Source organism: Balaenoptera musculus, chromosome X, assembly GCF_009873245.2.
Source record: "Balaenoptera musculus isolate JJ_BM4_2016_0621 chromosome X, mBalMus1.pri.v3, whole genome shotgun sequence".
Taxonomy (NCBI): Eukaryota; Metazoa; Chordata; class Mammalia; order Artiodactyla; family Balaenopteridae; genus Balaenoptera; species Balaenoptera musculus.
This window is the reverse complement of record NC_045806.1, coordinates 42,926,997-42,948,216: the sequence shown is the minus strand read 5'-3', so window position 1 is coordinate 42,948,216 and position 21,220 is coordinate 42,926,997. Positions and strand designations below refer to the sequence as shown.

The following is a 21,220-nucleotide window of genomic DNA, read 5'->3' as shown; positions in this document are numbered from 1 at the left end:
AAAGTGTCTTTCTCTTACCCTGAATGTTGCTCTCTGCTCAGAGTCCTATTATTATTTTTGAGAATAAAATTTTATTTTTTACTTGTGGTTGTCTGAACACCTCTCTACCCCATGCCCCAGTAGCAGTTAAGATGAGATTGCTTGGGCTTCCCTGGTGGCGCAGTGGTTAAGAATCCACCTGCCAATGCAGGGGACACGGGTTCAAGACCTGGTCCGGGAAGATCCCACATGCCGCGGAGCAACTAAGCCCGTGCACCACAGCTACTGAGCCTGTGCTCTAGAGCCCGTGAGCCACAGCTACTGAGCCCACGTGCCACAACTACTGAAGCCCATGCGCCTAGAGCCCGTGCTCCACAAGAGAAGCCACCACAATGAGAAGCCCGCGCACAGCAACGAAGAGTAGCCCCTCCGCTCGCCGCAACTAGAGAAAGCCCGCACACATCAGTGAAGACCTAACGCAACCAAAAATAAATAAATAAAATAAATTTATAAAAAAAAAAAAAGATGAGATTGCTTATTACGAAGGAGGGAAGAGAGGCCAGGAGAGGGGCTTTGGGAGCTCAAGGGAAGGGCAGAACCTTTGATCCTAGGGAAGGAGCTTAGAAGCCCTGGAGCTAGAGTCCAAAGGACAGGAGCTGGAGATCACTCAGGAAGAGGGGGCGACCACACTTCTTGGTTTGCCAGTGTTATCGACTGGATGTTTGTGTCGCCCCCAAATTCATACGTTGAAATCCTAACTCTCAATGTATTTGGAGGTAGGGCCTTTGGGAGGTGATGAAGTCAGGAAGGGGGAGCCTGAACATGAACAGGGTTAGTGCCCTGATAAAAAGGACCCCAGAGAGCTCTCTTTCTGCCATGTGAGGATACAACACTTCTGTAGTCTGCAACCTGGGAGAGGGGCTCTCACCAGAACCCCACCATGCTGGCACCCTGATCTCAGACTTGCAGCCTCCAGAACCGTGAGAAATCAATTTCTTTTGTTTATAAGCCACTCTGTCTATGGTCACTTGTTATAGCAGCCTGAGCTGACTAACACACCTGGGATAGTCCCAGTTTGTCCCCGGGTAATTATTAACACCACCATCTCACTGTCAGAAGTGTCTTAGTCACACAATACATTATATGGCGATCCTAATGAAGGAAGAACTGGAGTCCTTTCCCCATTGTTTTTATCTGAGGCACTGCTTCTAAAAAGAAACTACAACTTTCAGACACCAGGACGATAGGCTCCTTAAAGGCAGGGACTGCCATGCGATTGACTTGTTTTAACAATAAGAAAAACACAGTTTATTATATACGTTAAAAAGAGAATATCTGATCAACTAAGAAATACCTTGTGATTGAATTTTGTATTCCCAGCATCTAGCTGTATGTATGAATTAACGCTTTTTGCCCTGCCTACCCTCAGACACAGTTTTTTTCTGACCAAACCAGAGCTATACCAGTATTTTAATGATTGCACTGACATCTGGTGGTCATTTCCAGGTTCTTCTCTGGGCAGCTCCTGTACTAGATGATGGATTAATCTGTACCTCATACTCCATCAAAGCCATTTTTATCTGAGCCCTACAGCAACTAGACATGATACTCTAATTCATCGCAAGTTGTTGAGAGCTGGTAACAGCTAGATGCAGTGTTTTTTTTCTTAGAAGGTATTTAGATTAGAGGCAGGGATGATGATAAGTGTGGAAGGGGTCCAGTAAAATGATAAAAAAACATCAAAAACTGAAGTTTCCTTGTGGAATTTCAGGCTTGTGAGGGAGTTATTTATACATAGAGGTGTCCTTCCTGAAATGATACCAAGTAGGCCAAAGTCATTAAAGTTCTTGGTAGCAACAAGGTATCAAGTCAACACCAGTGCAGATGTAATCAAATGTCAACGGGAGAAACTCTTAAATGAAAACTTGGACACACAGTAAACTGCCTTCCTGGTGGTCTGGCTAACAGAGAGAGGGAGGGAGAGGGGAGGAGGAATCAGATGCAGGAAACATAGAGCGAGAAAGTAGGAAAACCATACTTCAAAGTATAGCTTTCCTTTGTTTTCTGGGTTCCAGAGAGATGTGAAAAGGAAATGTTTGCATATTCAACCACTTCCCCAAAAAGCCCCACTCCTCAGTCACTTCAAAGGGTTTCCCACAGAAAACATTTTAACCCCAACCCACCATAACGAGGATACTACTGGCCCTACTGTTCATTGGAGGAACATTTCCATCACCCATCCTACTCCTTGTAATAACTGACTATAGGCAAGAGGCCTGTCAAAGCCCATAATCTTACATCATTAAAAGCTTAAAAAGAGAGAGAAAAAACACAGCTCCAGCTAATCCTCATTTCATCAGGAAAGGATCACCAATGTATGAGACAGGAACATTTAAGTAGCCATAATGAATGAGGTATCTGGAATCTCTCAGAAAATACAAGGCGCTCCTCATTTGTCTCCTTATGGTAAAAAGTATTACTCGATCTGTAAAACTAATTAAGTCTTTAATAAGTCATTTTAAGAAGTGAGCCTACTAGCAGGAGTTTGCAGGTGCCTTTTACACTACCCTCCCCCAACCTCCACACCGAGCTTTTATGATCAGAAATCAATAGCTACAAAATTGAGGGTCTTCAGAAACACACCAGACACCAACTTGGATAAGGCTGTGCTTTATTACATGCATAATTACAAATCTGTGCTAAGTGAAAAATGTATAAAGCAATGGTGACCTGGGTTTAAGCCACACAGAGAAAGGGCTGGACAATCCCATTAACCTTTCTGCCAAAGTCCATTCCATTGCCTTTAACGTGATTGTTTCCTTTTCTTACAATTTGCATAGCACTTACTTGTCAAAGTACGTTCCTTTCATTGTCTCAGTTTATCCTCACAACAACCCTGTGAGGTAGGTAGGGCAATTAACACTATCCCCATTTTGCAGATGGGAACACTGAGGCACAGAGCGGTTAAGATCTCGAGGCTAGTTAGTAGAAGCATAGGGAATAGAAACCAGGTCTTCTAACTCCCCAGCCCACATCTTCCTTTTTAGACTATGTTGCTATGCTTGACCAGGGAGCAGAATGAACTGTGCAGTGAGCCACAGCTTTGGTACAGGCTGTGCCTATGAACAGGGACCAACGTCTCTAAAAGTTAGAATAAAGCTAAGAAAGCGTGACTAAAGGGTTGGCAACACTCAGATAAATAATTGCTCTGAACAGCTCAGCACCAAGTTTCCTGTGGAAACTCTATTAGCTTTAGTTGACTCTAGTTTCTGGAAGCCTAGCTACTGCTAATGTCTATACCTTAGCTTCAGTTGAACTTTTACCAACTCTCAGGAACTAAAATGTCGAGTCAGACAGGTTTTCTTTGGCTACTGCAGTTGGAGCCGGCCCTACAAATGAGCTTATTACAGAGACATTCATATAGTGGCCCATGGGCTGGAACCGGCCCCTCTGATCCTCCTGGCCTCACTGGCTCACCCGACAGGTGGTATTTTTCCCACAGCCAGAAATGAATGGACAGAGGTAAGAGCAGGAGGCTGGCCTTGGTCAAATGAAGAAGAGTCACCATCATTACATCAATGGCATCCTTAGGTGACATGACCAGGGTGCTGTCCGTCAAGCCCAACTCCTTTCTGGCCTGTACCTGGTTAGCAGCATAGCTTCAAAAGACAGTTTAAAAGAACAAAATATTAAACACGTCATTTTTTACCTAGAATGAAATTCTTAGTCATTACATAGTCCCAAGGGACCAAATATATAATAAAAAGTAAATATTTATTAAAATCTGAGTGCTAAAAAGGCAGGACAATGGGCAAGAGAGAGAAGGGATAAAGTGAAATGGAGGAGGGAAAAGGAGCACTCTTGAAGGACCATATATTTGAGGTACACTCAATAAGCTAATGAGGCTAAACATTCCTACCCTGACAAAACCATCTCAGGCCATTCCCTCATCTCCATTCTGCCAGGTGGCATTTCACTCATCAAACCCTAGACCGCCTCTCAACAGATTTGGACTAGTAGATGATAACAAGGTTTAGCAATGAATACTTCACATGTCTGCATTGAGATGCTAAAGCCCTGGACACTGCCAACAGATCCCATTGGCTTTAGCCCCTACAGTGGAGCAAAGCCCCACTGGCCCCATCAACTCAGAAGTATCTTCCATTCTCTACTCTCAGAATGATCCTCTCCCTCCCCAAGGTCCACATTCAAAACAATACACTTAGAGTAACTGAGAAAATTTTGAATTCAGGGTATTGGGGTGAGGAGAGCGAGACAGACAGAGAGACAGGGGTGGGGAGGAAAGAGGAGGAGAGGCAGAGATCATTTATTTAAACCCTCATATTTTTATACCATCACACGCTTTTTTCCCCTTAAAAGGCCAAACTTTAGGCAAGGCATTCATTCAACGAGTGTGCACCCAGAGGCTGAAGGCCCTTTGGCAGGAACTTAGAGGTAGGAATTTATGACTGCGGGATTGGGCTGGATGACCTGATAGGTCCCATCCAAGAAACGCAAACTCTGCACATCATAGACCTTCTTTCTTTCTTGGGTGATTTGGCAAAATCAGACTACAAGGTGGAAAAACCGATTTTGCTCCCTATGTCACTTCAAAACTTTGCCGAGATGCAGATGTTTAGAAATGAGACCGTGACCAGCAAACATTTAGGGAGTATAACTTGAAGTTGCTAACACCTACTAGTCCAGGAACTCCTCCCCTTGGGGCAAGCAACCAAAATCGAGGCAGAGCACAGCTCAGTGGTTACCACAGGTCCACCAGACCAATTTCACTTCAAATTTACACAGCTCCCTGAGCTCTGAGAAAGCCTCACCTTTTTCTTTGTAATCTACAATAAGTACATACCAGGGAGGCTAACAGTATAGATTTTTAAAATATTTTGCTATCAGAATTCAAGATAAGCTACCTAAAGCTTATCACTTAGGCAATGGCAGTAGACGCTGCCCTCCTCTTCGAGATGTCTGGTCTTGGGTCAGCCCTCTCCACAAAAGTAGACTGCCTCCACCAAATGCTGCTTTGAGCCTCTTGGTTGCTTGGAAAGCCTGGTCTTTGGGAGACTACTAATTTTTTCTCTCCTTGAGGCACATGATCAAGCAGTTTATAAATGTCGGGATGTCTGGCTTGGGGCATGGAATGGCCTTCCTCCCACCATCTTATAAGAACTTGTATACTTGCTTACTAGGGTTTTTCCACTGCCATAACTTTCCATTTTCTCTCCAAAGGGAATCCAGGTTATCCCGGAGGTGGTTAAAAATAAAATCAAGGTCGTAGGATATTGAAGTTCAGACCACATATTTAGACATCTTTTTTTTTAAGGACTCAATATTTCACCTCCCCTTTACTTTCTGAACTCCTAATTTTTCTCAGAGTTTTTAAGAGCTCAATACTCTATGCACCACCATGAAAGATGCTCTCCTGCTTTCTCTGAACAGATGAGTGGCCTGCGTTTGGCTCTGATCCAGTGAAAGTAAACTGATTCCTCACAATACACTGTGGTCAGTCATCAGTAAGTACTCTGGCAATATAAAACACACTGGTCATGTCAAATTTTCAAGTGTCTTCACTATCATTTATTAAAAACTCAACTTCAAAAACTGTACTCCTTGTGATTTATTAAAAAACAAAACCAAAAGATACTGTGGGGTAACAAGTACACCTTCCTACTCATCACCTAACTAAACAAATCAAGGTCAGGATCCAACTGGGACAGGTGATCCAAATACTTAAAACATACAGCAGTGATTACTTTCCCTGATGGACTCTCTTGCACACTGTTTTAAAAAACATATTTGCTCCCCCGACACCTGAATGGGTTCATAAATTCATAGTTAAGAATTACTTCACAGCCTTAGACCACACAAAGTCCCCATTACTTTATCATTCTCGTGTTCATGCACAATTGAAGACTTGCTAGAGACATTTATGCTTCTTCTCTGCTCTTCCTGTAAATGGTTCAGATTCAGCCTCTGGTGCCAAAACAACGGAACTGCTTTGCAGTTCCATCAGCAAATTAATCGACTGCTCTGCCAGCTGGCAAATACAAAGTACCATCAACGTCAGATTATCCACCAGAGGATATCTGCTCTGTGGATTATACCACCTCTACTCCACAGCTGGGCTGAGCCTGAAGGACACCAGAGCCAGAAAAGCGGGGGAGTGTCTGAACGTACATCCAAATAGAAGTGATCTTAAAAGTGGCCATTATTTTGCTTGTTCAGTCCCCTGCTTCTGCCAATGGCATAACTAATCATGCCTTAACTATTTCGGCTTCTTTAATTCTTTACGTCACAGATCTGAAGATACAAAATATAGCAGTTAGACTTTTACAAATCCATAGACTCTCATTCCTTTCGTGGCCTGGATGTCTACCAGATACTTTGCCTTGGAAAGCCCTAACTCTCTAGAAGCACTTATTGGCATTCTTTTGTAAATCCTTTCCGTGTGTCGGGAAACTTTCTTTCTTAATACCAGAATCGACTGGTCTCGGCTCATACTAATTTTTAAATCACAGATTATCCAGTCTTTTGCCATTGAGGTACGTGGCCATTTGAGACTACTGACAGACCCCCCCCCCCATATCAGCTTTGTTGGTTTAAGTATGTCCAACTGCTGAATTGGCAATGGCAGAAAGAACATTTTCCTTTGCCTCAAGACAAGAAACTCTGAGTGTTAAGGTGCTGAGCTAGCAGTCTAGCAGAGAGCTCTACCACAATTAGCCAAACTTGGAGCCAAACCATAGGACTGGACGTATAATGGATACCATACACTACAGCTACTTCTAGCATATGAGTTACAAGGATTCCTGAGAAGCTGAGGTTAATGAATGAGATTTATCAGGAGTGAGGTATCAAAGGGATATTATTCTCTGGAGGGCCAATCGGTGCTTAGTATCTAGAAAGTATACCTTGGCACAGTGTTATCTGATTTCTTGAACTTATTCTCTGAAGTAGCACCTGAACACTGGCTCATCTGTCTCAAATCAAAAACAGAGCCTAGAAGAAACACAAAGGCAAACTTAGACACCCTCCATATCACTGCTGTACTATGAAATGCGACCAAACCTTTCACCATCATCAAATACCAGAAATACTAACATTTCCTGTTTTGAAAACTTTAGTTGGACGGCTGATAAGAAAAGACAGGTAGTGAACCAGAAGTACACACATAAGAACTTTGATTTGTGCACAACAGACGTGGTGGTCAGGCAAATAGCCTCATCTCGTGTGAGGGAATCAGTGGTACAGGAGGGACAAAAGACGTGAAGTTACTGAGTCGTGACTATAATATAATATAACCTAGGGAGGTTTTTGTCTTTTTCATTAAAATGCTAGAGTGACATACTTAAAAGGAGAAACTCTGGTGACTGCCTTGATATTTTAAAGATAAAAATCAAAATAAGCCTTGGCTCCCCAGTTCTAGGCAATAAAAGAATTTCAGATTTTGGAAAGATAAGAAACTAGGGGTAAAAAATCCTAGAATCAGAGATCGGCAACTTTTAAAATGAGGTACGCTGAGGTGCTTGGAGTGGGAGGAGAGGCTATGCCGAGTGACTGCTGATTCTAGGCTAGAAGGATGGTGGGAAGCGCTGGGAACAGACTTGTAAAATGGGAAAGGCTCAACTCCCACCCTTAGCATTTGAGTCTCACTGCTGTGGGCGTCAGCGTGGAAATGGAGCTACTGGGCTATAGAGCAAAGCAAATGGTTGTGCGTCACCTCTGGTCCATGGGCTGTAAGACTGTAGAGGCTGGGTTTACAATTTAACTAGCCCTGGGAGTTATTTTTTTGTAACAGGAATGATTAACCGGGCACACTACTCAATCCCAAAGAGAGGACTCAGGACTGAGGCGTGGGAAAGGGAGAATGGAGGAGGAACAACAGCACGTGGGTAAAACTGTAGAAAACGAAACAGTAGTTGGAATGATGACGGTGGCTCTGTAACTCCACCAGGTGTCCTTAGAGTGTGATGTTTTCTACTGCGGTAAAGGTGGTAGGAAATTGAGACAGGCACCTTTTCAATTGTATACAAGCACCTTTGGTGTCACCAGGCCTTGTCCATACCCCTGGGTCTCAGGATGGTTCTGCATTTTATTTAGAATTCTAAGGAGCCTCAAGGGAGTCACAGCTGCCTATCCTGTTCCAATGCCTTGACTATACCTGAAAGTACCCCAAGCCTAAATTCACGATCACGGGGACAACACTGGCCTGTTATATACATGTACTTAACACTGGGAGGAGGCATGAGTGCCCAGTCATTTTACTACTGGTGGTTGTCATGAAGGAATGCATGAGAACGCAGATACAGCTCGGGATCTTCCCTGGTTTACCAGTATGCAGTCTAGACTTGGTTCCCTTTACTATTCTTACATATTCCAGAAGCCAAAAGCACCATCACTCATGGAGGTGGCATCTGGGTAAGAGTTGGGACCTCACAAAAATGTGAAAGTCCTGGTCATTGACTTTGCTTAGAACTTTACTAATCATTTGTTTCAAGGAAGATGGAGAAATCATTCCTTGCTACTAACAAATTCATGGCAAGGTCCTTGTCTACTAGCTAACAAAGGCCATCTGGAAAATTACCCTTTTTGCAGACAAGGAGAAAATTCTATAACTTATCTTTTGTGCACTTCAAAAGAGTACCAGGAACAAGCAAGCTATAAAAGTCAACCTCTCTACATCCATTTAGAGGAGATTAACCAAAGCAGCATTGTCTTATAATCAGATATTAAAATTAACATACACATACACACACATAAACTAATAATGCTAAATACTGTAACAAGAACAAGAAAACATTTGAACTGAATTCACAGTCTGGAAAATACCATTACTATTTTCCTTCTGGCTTTCCTTTCTGTGGTTGGAAAAGCAAAGTCCCTGGTTTACACTTCATCTTCCACCAATGACAGAGTCCAAAAAAGTGACTTTTTCATGAGCTTCCTGCAGGCTATAGGTCAGGACGGTTGGAATTTTTCTTGCATAGTTTTCAGTGATTGCATATTGGCTAACACTTATGTTTTAAATTAACAAAATCTTTAAAAAAAAGAAAAAAAAAGAATTAAACCATAGCAATCTTCTTTACTCTTTCATGAAATCTTCCTAATGCAATATCACAGAAGCCTAACAGAATTTTCCCCTAAAGAGAAGATTAATTTCCAGAGATTATGTAGTGCAACTGGTTAACTTGTAGGAAAGAGACAACACGCTAATATAACTTCACCATCCAAATGTGGGAAATGTTTTTTGGGTACCCAGTTAATAAAATATATCCATGGTCTGCAATGTCCTTCCTGTTTTATATCCAGTACAGCCCTGTGATTCTAGTTGAAGAGAATGGAATCAGGATCTTGGTTCGCCATCTGTGCTATATGCTTTAGCACATCCTTTTTGGTGATGATTCCAAGCAATCGCCTAAAAGACAAAACAAGACAAAAATTAATCTGTAGTTAAAATAACATTCTCAAAGGTGACACTTTTTGTGGTCCTTTTCATCTTTGTCTTTGAATACTATCTGCACTTACAGAATGATGACAGGACTAGATTACATGTACCAGGCAAATGGGACAATGCATGGGTCGCTAAGCATGCTCTAAGCACTTCTTCCTCTAGGTCTTAAATCCTGCTATTTCCTGTGGTTTAAATATTCTTCTCTATATATACAAATCTTACCTTTTGCAACCCAGTTCAAATGTCCCTCTTCCAGAACACCTTCCCCGATCCTACGAGCCAGTAATAACTGTGCCCTCCTCCTGGGAACAGCATGTTCTGTGCACACCTCTTCCATAGCATTTGTCCAGTTTGCTGTGTTCTCAGCTTCCCTATAACACTGTATGCTTCTTGAGGGCAGAGAAGGGTTTCATTGCTTTTTGCCTCTCCCCGGAATCTAGTGGAATGCCTTCTTACATGAAGTACAGATTCAGTAAAGGTTGAATGGATCAGTTAGGAAAAGTCCCCTTACTGATCTCAATCCTGCAAGACATCTGCTACGCTACGCAGAAATTTTAGAGGGCGAAATTCTTATATAATCACTAGACTAACATACCAGGGTCAAAAACAACAACAACAACAACAAAAAGCACCCACCCTTCTCCTCAACCTCCTTTCTTTTCCAATAAAAATAGCATGGCTTCCTTTACTGGATAAGAAATATCCCAGAAAGAAAGAGCCTTAGCCTTGGGAGTCAGAAGACTTGTGTTTAGGGAGTTCCCTGGTGGCCTAGTGGTTAGGATTCTGGGCTTCCGTTGCGGTGGCCTGGGTTCAATCCCTGGTCCGGGAACTGAGATCCCGCAAGCTGCGTGGTGAGACCAAAAAAGAAAAAATAAAGCCTACCACTACTAGACAGTAACTGGGGGTCCTTGTGCAAATCTTTAAACCTTACTGGCACTTGGTTTTCTCACCCTCAAATAATAACAACAAAGGTATCGTAAGGACCAAATACTATACATATACTACCTAATACCATTATAATTTCAGTGCTGCCTGTTCATGAGAACATAGTTGTTTCCTTTGTGGGGGAGGAACTGAGTTATTTATAACGTGCAACCAGCAGTTCACATCTCTCAAACCCACTATCTTCCCCAAACTCCTCTTCTATTAATTATGACAAAAAAAAGAAACACATCCATCTTCATCTTGGAGGTTCAAAAAGGTCTATAAATGCTACAAACGTTCATGTGAGTTGGGTTCTTCTTTCTTTATCTCTCTACATTCTCTTTTCCTCCCAAATCCAATTTGCCTTCACCAAAGAGCTCTCACCCATTGTGTGTAACCAGGCACTGCCGCAGTCCCAGCTTGCGGAAGATATCTACCACGATCTCCATGGGTGTAAGGTCAGTCACAGTGAAGGGGCTGAGATCCAGGATGTTCCGAAGCTTGAGGGTAGGTGGGGTGTATGGTGGCATTGGAGGAGAATGCTCGGTGAAATAAATGACAGAAGTGCTCACAACTCCATCCTGTTTTTTTCGAGCATTTTCTATTTGAAAAGTAGAAAAAAAAAGGTTGAAAAAGGAAGGACTACTTCTAAACTTCTGGCCCCTAACCAGTCCCCTCTCCGCTCTGTCCTTCCCCTTTTCACACATGCATGCATGCTTAGTGATTGACTGACTGATTGTACAGTTGATTTACAACGTTGTATTAGTTTCAGGTGTACAGCAAAGTGATTCAGTTTTATACATATGTATATATACATATAATTATATATATATCAATATATATAAACATTCTTTTTCAGATTATTTTCCATTACAGGTTATTACAAGATACTGAATATAGTTCCCTGTGCCATACAGTAGGTCCTTGTTGCTTATCTATTTTATATACAGTAGTGTGTACCTGTTAATCCCAAACTCCTAATTTATCCCTCCCTTCCCCTCATGCATATTTCTTTATTTCCATAGTGGATTCCCTTATCCCATTTCTGAAATCCTTACCAATTGAAATAATGAGGTCTCTTCGGAGGACAAAACCCACAAGTCTTTGGGACTCCCGGGACACCACAACTGGGAAGCCACTGTAAGTGGTTTCACTGATTATGGTCTCTACGTCTTCCACGGTCATACTGTCCTGAGTAAGGACAGTCAACAAAGGATCATTTCTCCGGGGTTTCATCACATCCATTGCCAGGGTCTTGTGAGCAAACTCTTCTTTGGCCTCAAGAAAGGGGTATCCATTGAGACGGATGTGGGCATCATAGATGCCCTCCCGCCCAAGAGCATCTGCCACCCACTTGCTTGTCATGGCTGCGGCCATCAGAGGCACAATGTATTCCAAGCCACCAGTTAGTTCAAACATTATGACAACAAGAGAAACGGTCATCCGAGTCACCCCGCCTGCAAAAAACAGACACAGGCTACTTACTGAAGGGAGCAAAAGTATAGGATTCATTACAGTTATGGGCCTGTCACAGGCCCCATCCAGAAAAAGCTACTTACCAGAAACATCACTAAAAGGAGGCCTCACCTACAGACCCCTGCAACTGCATTCAAGCAAGTTTACAATGAACATGAGTCAGACTTCTCAAAATAATCTCTACAAAAGTACAAGATACCTCCTTCATTCTTCTTCTTTTTTTCATTCGTCTGTTGCTCCCCACCCCCCAATTATACAAGTAATTGCATAAGATCTCTATGATTTGTGTAATACTACAGATACGAGAGGTTCTCTGGGATGTGCAGGCCCACTGTGGAAAGATCAGAAAATACATATATTTTTAAAGTACATAAAAGAAAGCCATTATCCATAAGCTCACTGCCTAGAAATATGCTGAGTAAAAATTTCAAATGACTTTTTTCATAAACGTATGTTTTTATATAGATGAACTCGTATTATACGTTTAAATTCCCCACCATGCTTTTTCTCCTAACTTTATATTAGGAATACTTTGTATATTAGTACAAATGTATTTAACATTGTATTTAAAGATATTAAACCTATTAGCATCACATTCAGTGGCTGCATGGTATGGCATTATATGGATGTACTATACCATAATTTATTTAACCAGTCCCTTGTTGTGCTTTTAGGTTGATTCCAGTTATTTGCTATTACACATAATACCATGATGCACATTCTTGTGCAGATCATCTTTGTCCAAATTTCTGATTAGTTCCTCAATACGACAGAATTTGAGAGAAGAATTACTCTCAAACGGGAGGAATGGAGATATACGGTAAAGAATGTTTTCTTAAAGCACTTGAAAATGGCAAGCCCAACAAGAAACGGACAGTCATCTTTAAAAAAATCTACAGTCAATTGTGCTTAATATCACTCGTCTTTATAATGCCAGCTGGGTAGCAATCTCTTTGAAATCAATGCAAACAGTACTCACCCAAGCAGGCTGCAGCCCCAACCATCGCATAAAGGCCAGGGGTGATACAATCCGCTCCTTGACTGCACCAGCTATTGAAGATGGCCCAGTCATGGTGGTAATAAGCCAGCTGTTCCATCCCTACTCCCAAGAGCCGACCCGCTATAGCACCAACAGCCATGCTAGGGATAAAGAGGCCAGAAGGGATCTGCAAAGAGAAAGCAAAAGATGGTCAGTGAGAAGTGACGTGATCGTCCGGCACATGATAAGGGCTAGAGGACTGACCCTCTGCGAAGCGAACAGGCCAATGACAATTTAACTATGCACTATGCTAGCAAGTGGCTGCAAAGATTTGTGTAATACTACAGGGACTAGAGGTTCTCTGGGACGTGCAGGCAAGGACGACTGCAAAGACGCTTACCCTGATTCGGGGTCCATCAGGCAAGAGCCTGAACTCTCCAGACCAACACAGAACTGGAGGCAGAAATTAAGCCTTTCCCAAAGAAAAAGGAAAATAGATGGAGTTTCTCATATATGCAGACATTTTCCCCAATTTTGAATTCTAATCAACAACAATTACCCTTTATTGACTATCTACAATGTTCTATGCTGGATGCTCTATGGACCAGATTTCGTGGGTTCTTTACAACCACCCCAGGAGGCAGGTGTTATAATTCCCAACTCGCAAAGGACCTAAGGTGCAGAGAGGTTAAGGAACTCACCCAAGGCCAAGATTTAGTTAACACTGGTGCTGCGGTTTAATTGCAATGCTTGTAACCACTCTCATGTATTGAATCTTGACCCACTGCTCACACAAAAAGGATGGCACATGAGGTTTCAGTTTATTTTAACAGTATAAAGAAAGAATAAATGATTAAGTTTTCTTAATGAGATAGTGACTACGGTTGCATGACTATCCCAAAAAGGAACCCCCATCTGTCTCCCCACTCTTTTTTTGACTCCTAGGATACAATAGTGCATTCTCAATTTTCTGTGCTAAGAGAGGGAAAATGATGACAGAGATAACCCAAACAGCAGATTATTTTAAAATAGCTTGTATTCAATTCTGGAATATATTTGAATCAGGGTGGGTCTGATGGTCTGCAAATTTACTTTAGATGAAAGAATGAAGCCACGAGGTGAAAAGTAACTCAAGAAGCACTGCAAATCTGTCCAGGGTGTTGAAGAGGATGCATATCAATTCAGAGATTACAGTACTGCCTAAACCAACTTGCTGGCTCTTATTTTCTGGTTTGAATCTCCATTTCCCTAGAGAATAGAGGAAATACCTTGGTAGCTGAGTGCTAAAGAAAAGAAACAAACAAATGAAAACCAAGGAAGAGAAGGAAAATACTTTACAAATTTTCCTTCCTGGTTTCTTCTGACACATGGAAATGATAACGGGTACTGAAAATAAAAGATGCTGGCCTAATATCAGCTTTTGATAATCTAAATATTAATTTAGGATCACCTGTGAAGTTCTTGATAATTGGACACTGATAACAACTGTAAAAAATACATTTAGCTACATATTGGGTTGAGCCATATGAAATTGCTATTTTAGTGGTCAAAATGGTTGGCAACTTCTTTTGGTTCAACCTACTATTTTGCTTTATTCGTAACTCTAAAGCCACTTTATAAGGACCAAAAAATGTGTTGGTCAAATATTGTTGTGATACAAAATGCACTGGAATAAATACCTCAGCATCCTTTTTGAGAGGCAAAATATGTTTTCCACAGAAAAGGAGAAAATGTTTCTACTTGAAATCTCATCACTGAGGTTTGCATTTGGCCTAAAACTGGGCTTGCACAATTTTAGATAGAGGTACAATCGTCTAAGAAGTTATGAGAACACGTGGGGGTAAAAAGGGCTTTGGGTCTTCGAAGCTGCACATGCCACACGAACTATGAGAATTGTACAATATCTTGGCTTTGCCCTCCAAACTTACAGCCACACAAATATCCACCAAGGACCAAAAGAATCTCCTCACCTTCATGCCAAAGGTGAATATAGTGATGACAATTTTCAGTATGAGCGTCAAGGCTAGCTGCCACATTGCGCTGTAGACTCCCACACCAGCCGGTCTGTCGGGCAGCTCACCCGCCTTGCTTGTGTTGAAACGGTTCTCATAATCACAGAGCTTAGAGGAGTCCAGAAGGCCACAGTCATTGAACAGCTCAGAAATGAGCTCACTTGTGCTCATACGGGTGTACTCATTGGGGAAAGCCAGGATGGCAGTGATGGCCGTTATGACGAGTACCTCTATGACAGGATACTTGCCCAACTGAGTGGTCTTACGCTTCCGACACCAGGCGATGTTGGTGCGGATAAACAAAGCTCCCCACAGACCACCAAATATGCCCAACAGAATGAAGGGCACGAGCTCAAAGAGATGCCACGGGGTGTGAAACTCCACATAAAATAGAACCAGGCGGCTGTTCCCAAACGGATTGATGGAGCGTAGAGTGAATGCTGCCACTAAAGCAGCAAAAAACGAACGCCACAGTGTTTTGAGGGGAAAGTAGTAGCTGACCTGTAAGAGAGAAAATAAGAAAGTAAACTCAGTCAACATGCGTAAACTGGGGTGAAAACTGGTGCTGCAGGAATTAGAGTTGAGGATGAAAATGGCCTGGAGATCTCCGGCCCCGTGGCAAAGCGCTGGAGTTGGGCAGAGCACTTTGGGACTGCAATGTACACAGACAATGGCCAGAATTCCTGGCACAAAATCATGTGCGTGGCTCTACAGACAGATAGAAGTATTACCTCTTCTAGGCTGAATAATACTCCGCCAATAGGTGCCCCAAAGGCTACAGATACACCGGCTGCAGCTGCAGCTGACAAGACCTACGATGCAAAACCCAAAATTAGTGATAGATCAAGGCCACTTTCCTACCTTCAATCACATTTTAAAAAGGAATGTTAGTGATTACTAAACATAAAAAAACAATTTTATATGCTCCATATCCAGTTTATCAAAAATGAAGTTCAATGTATATTTACTTTGAGAGCAAACACTGTATGCTGAATTTTGAACACATGGTTCACATGCTGGAACATGTAGAGGGCCTTCCTTTGTAATTAATTTAGGCATGTACTTGATTCCAAATTATGCCCCCCCATCCCCAACACTCCCAATTCCGTAACTGATTTTGAGTCTGCAGACCTATTTACCACCTAAATGAAATACTTCCAGTGATGTATTTACATAGCACTTTCTTTATAAAGGAAATCTTTTAAAATGAGATTTTAAAGGCTCTAATGATACAAAACTGAAGTAATGATTGGCTCACAGCTAGTCAGAAGTTGAAAATATTCAGACAATAAGTATTTAGAGTTTCCTGTACTATGTGCCCTACTCCATGGCTAGTGACCTATGGAGACAGAAGTAGGGGGGCGACTAGAGGCAAAATTGGGGATAGATTTTGAAAAGAAGAGAAGACCTAAATGTGTTTAGGTATGGCAAGGAAAAGGGTGAGGAGGGAGAGGAAGAGGAAGAAGCTGTCAGAGAGAAATTAAAAGGGACAAGGAGGTGGGGAAAGAGAGCAAGTGATATTTCGAGAGCACCATCTTTGTATATCATAGGCATTGGCGTGTGTATGTAAAAGGTGCATGACAAACACACCAGAATTAATAGAAGGATAAAGTCCTTTCATCGGATTCTGGTTGCTGTGGAGTGGTATATAATTTGTGGTAGTGAGGAACTATTTTTAAAAGGAGGTTGAATAAAATTAAGAGTTTTTGAAGAAAAAATGGTTCTCGGCAAAAATAAATAGGCAGGTTTCTCTGGGAGTGCAGGATGGCCAAAGAAAATGAAGGGGGTTGGGGGGAAGAGTGATCTCTGGTGTTAGCTGGGGAGGACTTTGAAATTCAAGGCTAGAATGACTTTCATCTGAGAAGGATGAGGACATTCAACATGGAACTTGAGAAAGGGGATTTCAGTGACTTTGTTTAGGATGAATTATGAGGGAGAAGAAAGAATCGAAGTGGCCTGTTTGCTTTAATATTATGTTGTAGAGTAGGGTCTATCTACACCTACCTTCTCAAATCTCTATTTTACTCTCAACCATCTGGCCACTTTGACAAGGCCCTGGGACATAAAAGGGTTACTGCTGATGGTGAGAACAACAGGAAAAAATAACTGCCAAGTCTGAATAAGCAATAGGAAGTGAATGACATATTCAAATATTCATGAGTTTAGTTAGAAATATATATGACACCTGTACAGAGAAACAGCCAAATCAAACTCCTCTCTTATTTTATAAAGAACTATTTGAACAAAAATGCCAATTTTTATGGAATGAAAGTAACCAGCAATCTACAGTTTCAAAGCTACCTCTACCTATGCAAAACCAGCAACAATCAACACTTTACTCTTGACAGTTAAAATGGTTTTTTTTCCATGTCTTTAGCTTCTGTTATACATTATTCCTGTCTAACAACCTCACTAATTTAATACTGCCTTTATGTCCCTCTACATTTGACAGATAGCTAAACAACCTACTCAGATTTCCCCCTCTCTCTCCTGCTAGCCTACCTCTCCTGCCAGGAACTTTCCCCCTTGAACTATCAAAATGTATTCCATATTTGAAATTTCAACATGTTTGAGTTTCCTTCTGAGTCTTACGGTGAATTTTGTTTTGTTTTGTTTTGAGAACAAATCATTAGGTTCCGATTTTGTGAAAAATTCTTTCTAATGAAATGACCTTGGTCTCGACCCATTCCATATGTGATTTCTTTGTAATTCAAGGAAAATAGAGCAAGAACCATTTTCTGAAATCCTTAATTATAGCAGGACAAAAGTAACCAATGACTTGGAACTTTTAGAAAAATGTTCTTCCTCCTCAAAATGACATACATTAACAACTGTATAAACGCGAGAACAACTATAGAGATGCTGCAGCGGGGTTAATTTAGCGGGGTTGAGCCAGAAGACAGGGAGAGAGATATCCACTACAGAGAGAAACCAATGCAGCGTGCTGTTAGGTAGAAATAAAAGATGGAAAAGCTGGCATCTGAAACACATGCTGAATTTTATATTCTCTCACAGGGATAAACAACTTTCTTTTAAAATAATCTTCCATTAGTTTTGTACTTATTTTGTAATAGAAATAGCACATGCTTGTATAGAATTATACATAATAAAAAGTTGAAGTCCTTACTTCTCCCTCACTTTCCCCCTCACCAGAGGTAGACATTTTTTAACAGTTTGGGGTGAAACCACTTTCCAGCCATTTTCTTTCTAGGTGCATATATACATACTTTTCAAAAACATTAACTGATTTTTACTATACACATTATTCTGAGATTGGCTTCTAAAAGTTTAATGGTATTTTATAGCCATCATTCCATGTGAGTATACATAGCATTATCTCATTCTTTTTAACAGTTGCACAGTATTCTAGAGTATGGACAGAATATTGTTTATTTAATCAGTCCCCCATTGATGGACATTTTGACTGCTTCAGTTTTTCACGATGTTGACAGATGCTTCACTGTCTATCCCTATACACCTTTGTGCACACATGGTAGGATGTCTGTAGGATAAATTTCTAGAAGTGGAACTGCTGGGTCAAAAGGCATTTGCATTAACACTGGTAGAATCCCCCAACTCTCATCTCTAAGGTTGTACCATTTATGCTCTCACCAAAAAAGAGACTATTAAGGCCGTTTGTTATTACCTCTCTGCGTTTGGCTTCATTCTTCCTGTATTTGTTGAAGCAGTGGCACAGGATGTTCCCACAGCAGCAAGCCACGTGCACTAGGGGGCCCTCTTTGCCCAAGCTCAGGCCAGATGACACTGCCAGCACCAGTGTTATGGTTTTGATAATCAGGGTCCACTTACCCAAATAGCCCCTAATAATGAAACCACTCAAGATAGTTTTTATCTGCAGGTCAAACACAGAGAGATTGAATACAGACTAAGTAAGGAAACAAGGCTAAGAAGCAATAAATCTGGTCCTCGTTATAGAAACTGCACCTTTTGAACAAGTGATATATAAATGCTTCACCCACAGTGATCCCAGTTTGGGAGGGAGCCCAGCAGCCCAAGAAAGTGAGAAATGTTCTTTAAACTTTCATGTTCCTTTTTTTCTTTTTGGCCATGTGATAGCTGGGCAAGGTAGTATTGTAAGTATGAGAGTGCATTGTATGGAGAAGGGGCAGCAGAGAGGGAGGGTGTTTCCCTTACTTATATCCTTACAGGCTAGTATAGCCTTGACTCTCTACCAAGGAATCTGTAACTATGACTTGGTCAGGAAACAGAGGGGGGCAAGGTCATCCAGGTAACCTAAAATCTCTGTGGTTTCAGTCACTCAAGCAATCTAAACCAAAAGTACTTAGAAATAGGGTTTTAGTCACCCTCCTTCTAGCCCAAATCATATTGCAGGAAATGTAGCAAAACAGTTTTATTTCTTCTGCTCTAACAAAGTTGACAATACCACTATTTTTTCAGACCAGAATCCTGGGATCTACCTTAGGAGCTTCTTGGTTAGGGAGTCGAGGAGGTCTTCAGGGGCCTGGTTCACCAGGAACCCGGAGGAGGCTAGGAATCAACTCCCTTTATTTATTTATTTTTTAAATATTCATTTATTTATTTATGGCTGCATAGGGTCTTTGTTGCTGTGCGCAGGCTTTCTCTAGTTGCGGCGAGCAGGGGCTACTCTTTGTTGCGGTGCACAGGCTTCTCATCGTGGTGGCTTCTCTTGTTGCAGAGCACGGGCTCTAGGCACGCGGGTTTCAGTAGTTGTGGTATGCGGGCTCAGTAGTTGTGGCCCTCAGGCTCTAAAGCGCAGGCTCAGTAGCTGTGGCACACGGGCTTAGTTGCTCAGTGGCATGTGGGATCTTCCCGGACCAGGGATCAAACCCGTGTCCCCTAGACAGATTCTTAACCACTGCGCCACCAGGAAGTCCCTCAACTCCCTTTAATGTCCAGGTAGCCCAGCCTGGGAGGAGACTTAAGGGAAGATCTAGAGAGGCCCTAGATTGCCTCGTGATCTGATCCTGCTTGATATTCAACTGTGGTATATGCTGGAATACATATTAAATTGTTTTAACTAAAAGGGATTCATTATTGTTACCATTTACAAACCATTTTAGAGACTCACCTCAGGGATTCCAGAGCCACAGGCGTACGGTGCGAACACCTTGACAAGAGATACGGCAAGGAAGGCAAATAGGAGAGCCCAGAGGACATACATGAAGTAATTGACTATGTAGGCAAAGGCTCCCTGGAACAGGGGAAAAAGAAAGACGCTTGTTTTAGCCCAGACAGCCTCAGTGAGGCATGCAGCTCTTCTGAGGAATGGGTTTTCAGGAGAGGAGGTCAGAAAGAAAAAAAAACAATATTAAATTGCTCAAGATGTTCCTTCCCAGACTGTCAGCAAAGCAACTGTCAGCCCACTTGCTACTGAAAATGAGGGGCTTTGTTACACCCAGAGGACACTGACAATGCCTTCTAAGGATGGACAAGAACGAAGAAGCAAATTCACTTTCTATATGAGTGCTTTGATAGATTTTGTAGTCAAATATATATGATACTATGTCAATTTCATTACGAGTCTTAACAGCCCTTTTATCAGAATGGCTGAACCTTGACTACATGTTTGAAGTGAAGACTGGCTCCAGAGTCCCATTAAATTCATCCTTGCCTACTACCTACCTTGGTGTCAAATTCTCATAGGAGGTTATAGTATCTAAAATTCTTTTTTTTTTTTAAGATTTATTGACTGATTGATTGATTGATTGACTGCTATGTTGGGTCTTCGTTTCTGTGCTAGGGCTTTGTCTAATTGCGGCGAGCGGGGGGCCACTCTTCATCGCGGTGCGCGGGCCTCTCACTATCGCGGCCTCTCTTGTTGCGGAGCACAGGCTCCAGACGCGCAGGCTCAGTAGTTGTGGCTCACGGGCCTAGTTGCTCCGCGGCATGTGGGATCTTCCCAGACCAGGGCTCGAACCCGTGTCCCCTGAATTAGCAGGCAGATTCTCAACCACTGCGCCACCAGGGAAGCCCAGTATCTAAAATTCTTGGGTGTTTTTCTTAAAATAGCAATGACATTCTGTAGAGATGACCACATCTTTGAGAGAATTTTGCCACTGTCGTAGCAAAGGTGTAGTTGCTGAGTGGCAAACAAAATCAGTGAGATGCCAGATATCCCAAAGAATAAAACAGCAACAGCTATTTTTAAAAATGGAGAGAATATACTTATGAGACTATTCCCCTATTATAATGAAATCTGCCAGAAATCTAATTTTGACCACTAGCAAGCATTCACCAACATTAAAGGGCTCGCAAAATAGCTATGCCTTACAAAAAAAGATATTTTGAATACTACCAGATGATGCTTACTCATAGAAACATTTGAAGTTGAAACTCACTCAAATTACATGAAACACAAAACTCAAGGGACTTTCGACTTTTTAA

At 41.8% G+C, this 21,220-nt stretch overlaps 1 protein-coding gene across 8 annotated transcripts in view; it reads right to left on the bottom strand.

Annotated features, from left to right (window-relative positions):
• Window positions 1–2,654: 2,654 nt before the first annotated feature.
• Window positions 2,655–21,220, bottom strand: part of CLCN5 (chloride voltage-gated channel 5) — a 153,448-nt gene continuing 134,882 nt past the window's right edge. For 6 of the 8 annotated variants that reach the window (XM_036840165.1, XM_036840164.1, XM_036840166.1 and 3 more), the window contains 8 exons: window positions 19,905–20,027; window positions 18,480–18,686; window positions 15,565–15,645; window positions 14,792–15,334; window positions 12,822–13,008; window positions 11,425–11,823; window positions 10,751–10,967; window positions 5,594–9,406 (listed from right to left, as the gene is read on the bottom strand). In XM_036840165.1, coding sequence (XP_036696060.1) covers window positions 9,316–9,406; window positions 10,751–10,967; window positions 11,425–11,823; window positions 12,822–13,008; window positions 14,792–15,334; window positions 15,565–15,645; window positions 18,480–18,686; window positions 19,905–20,027 — 1,848 coding nt within the window. In that variant the 3' untranslated portion in view covers window positions 5,594–9,315. Of the gene's footprint in view, window positions 3,639–5,593; window positions 9,407–10,750; window positions 10,968–11,424; window positions 11,824–12,821; window positions 13,009–14,791; window positions 15,335–15,564; window positions 15,646–18,479; window positions 18,687–19,904; window positions 20,028–21,220 lie in introns of those variants that run through there. The other 2 variants (XR_005018361.1, XR_005018362.1) reach the window with 2 other exon arrangements.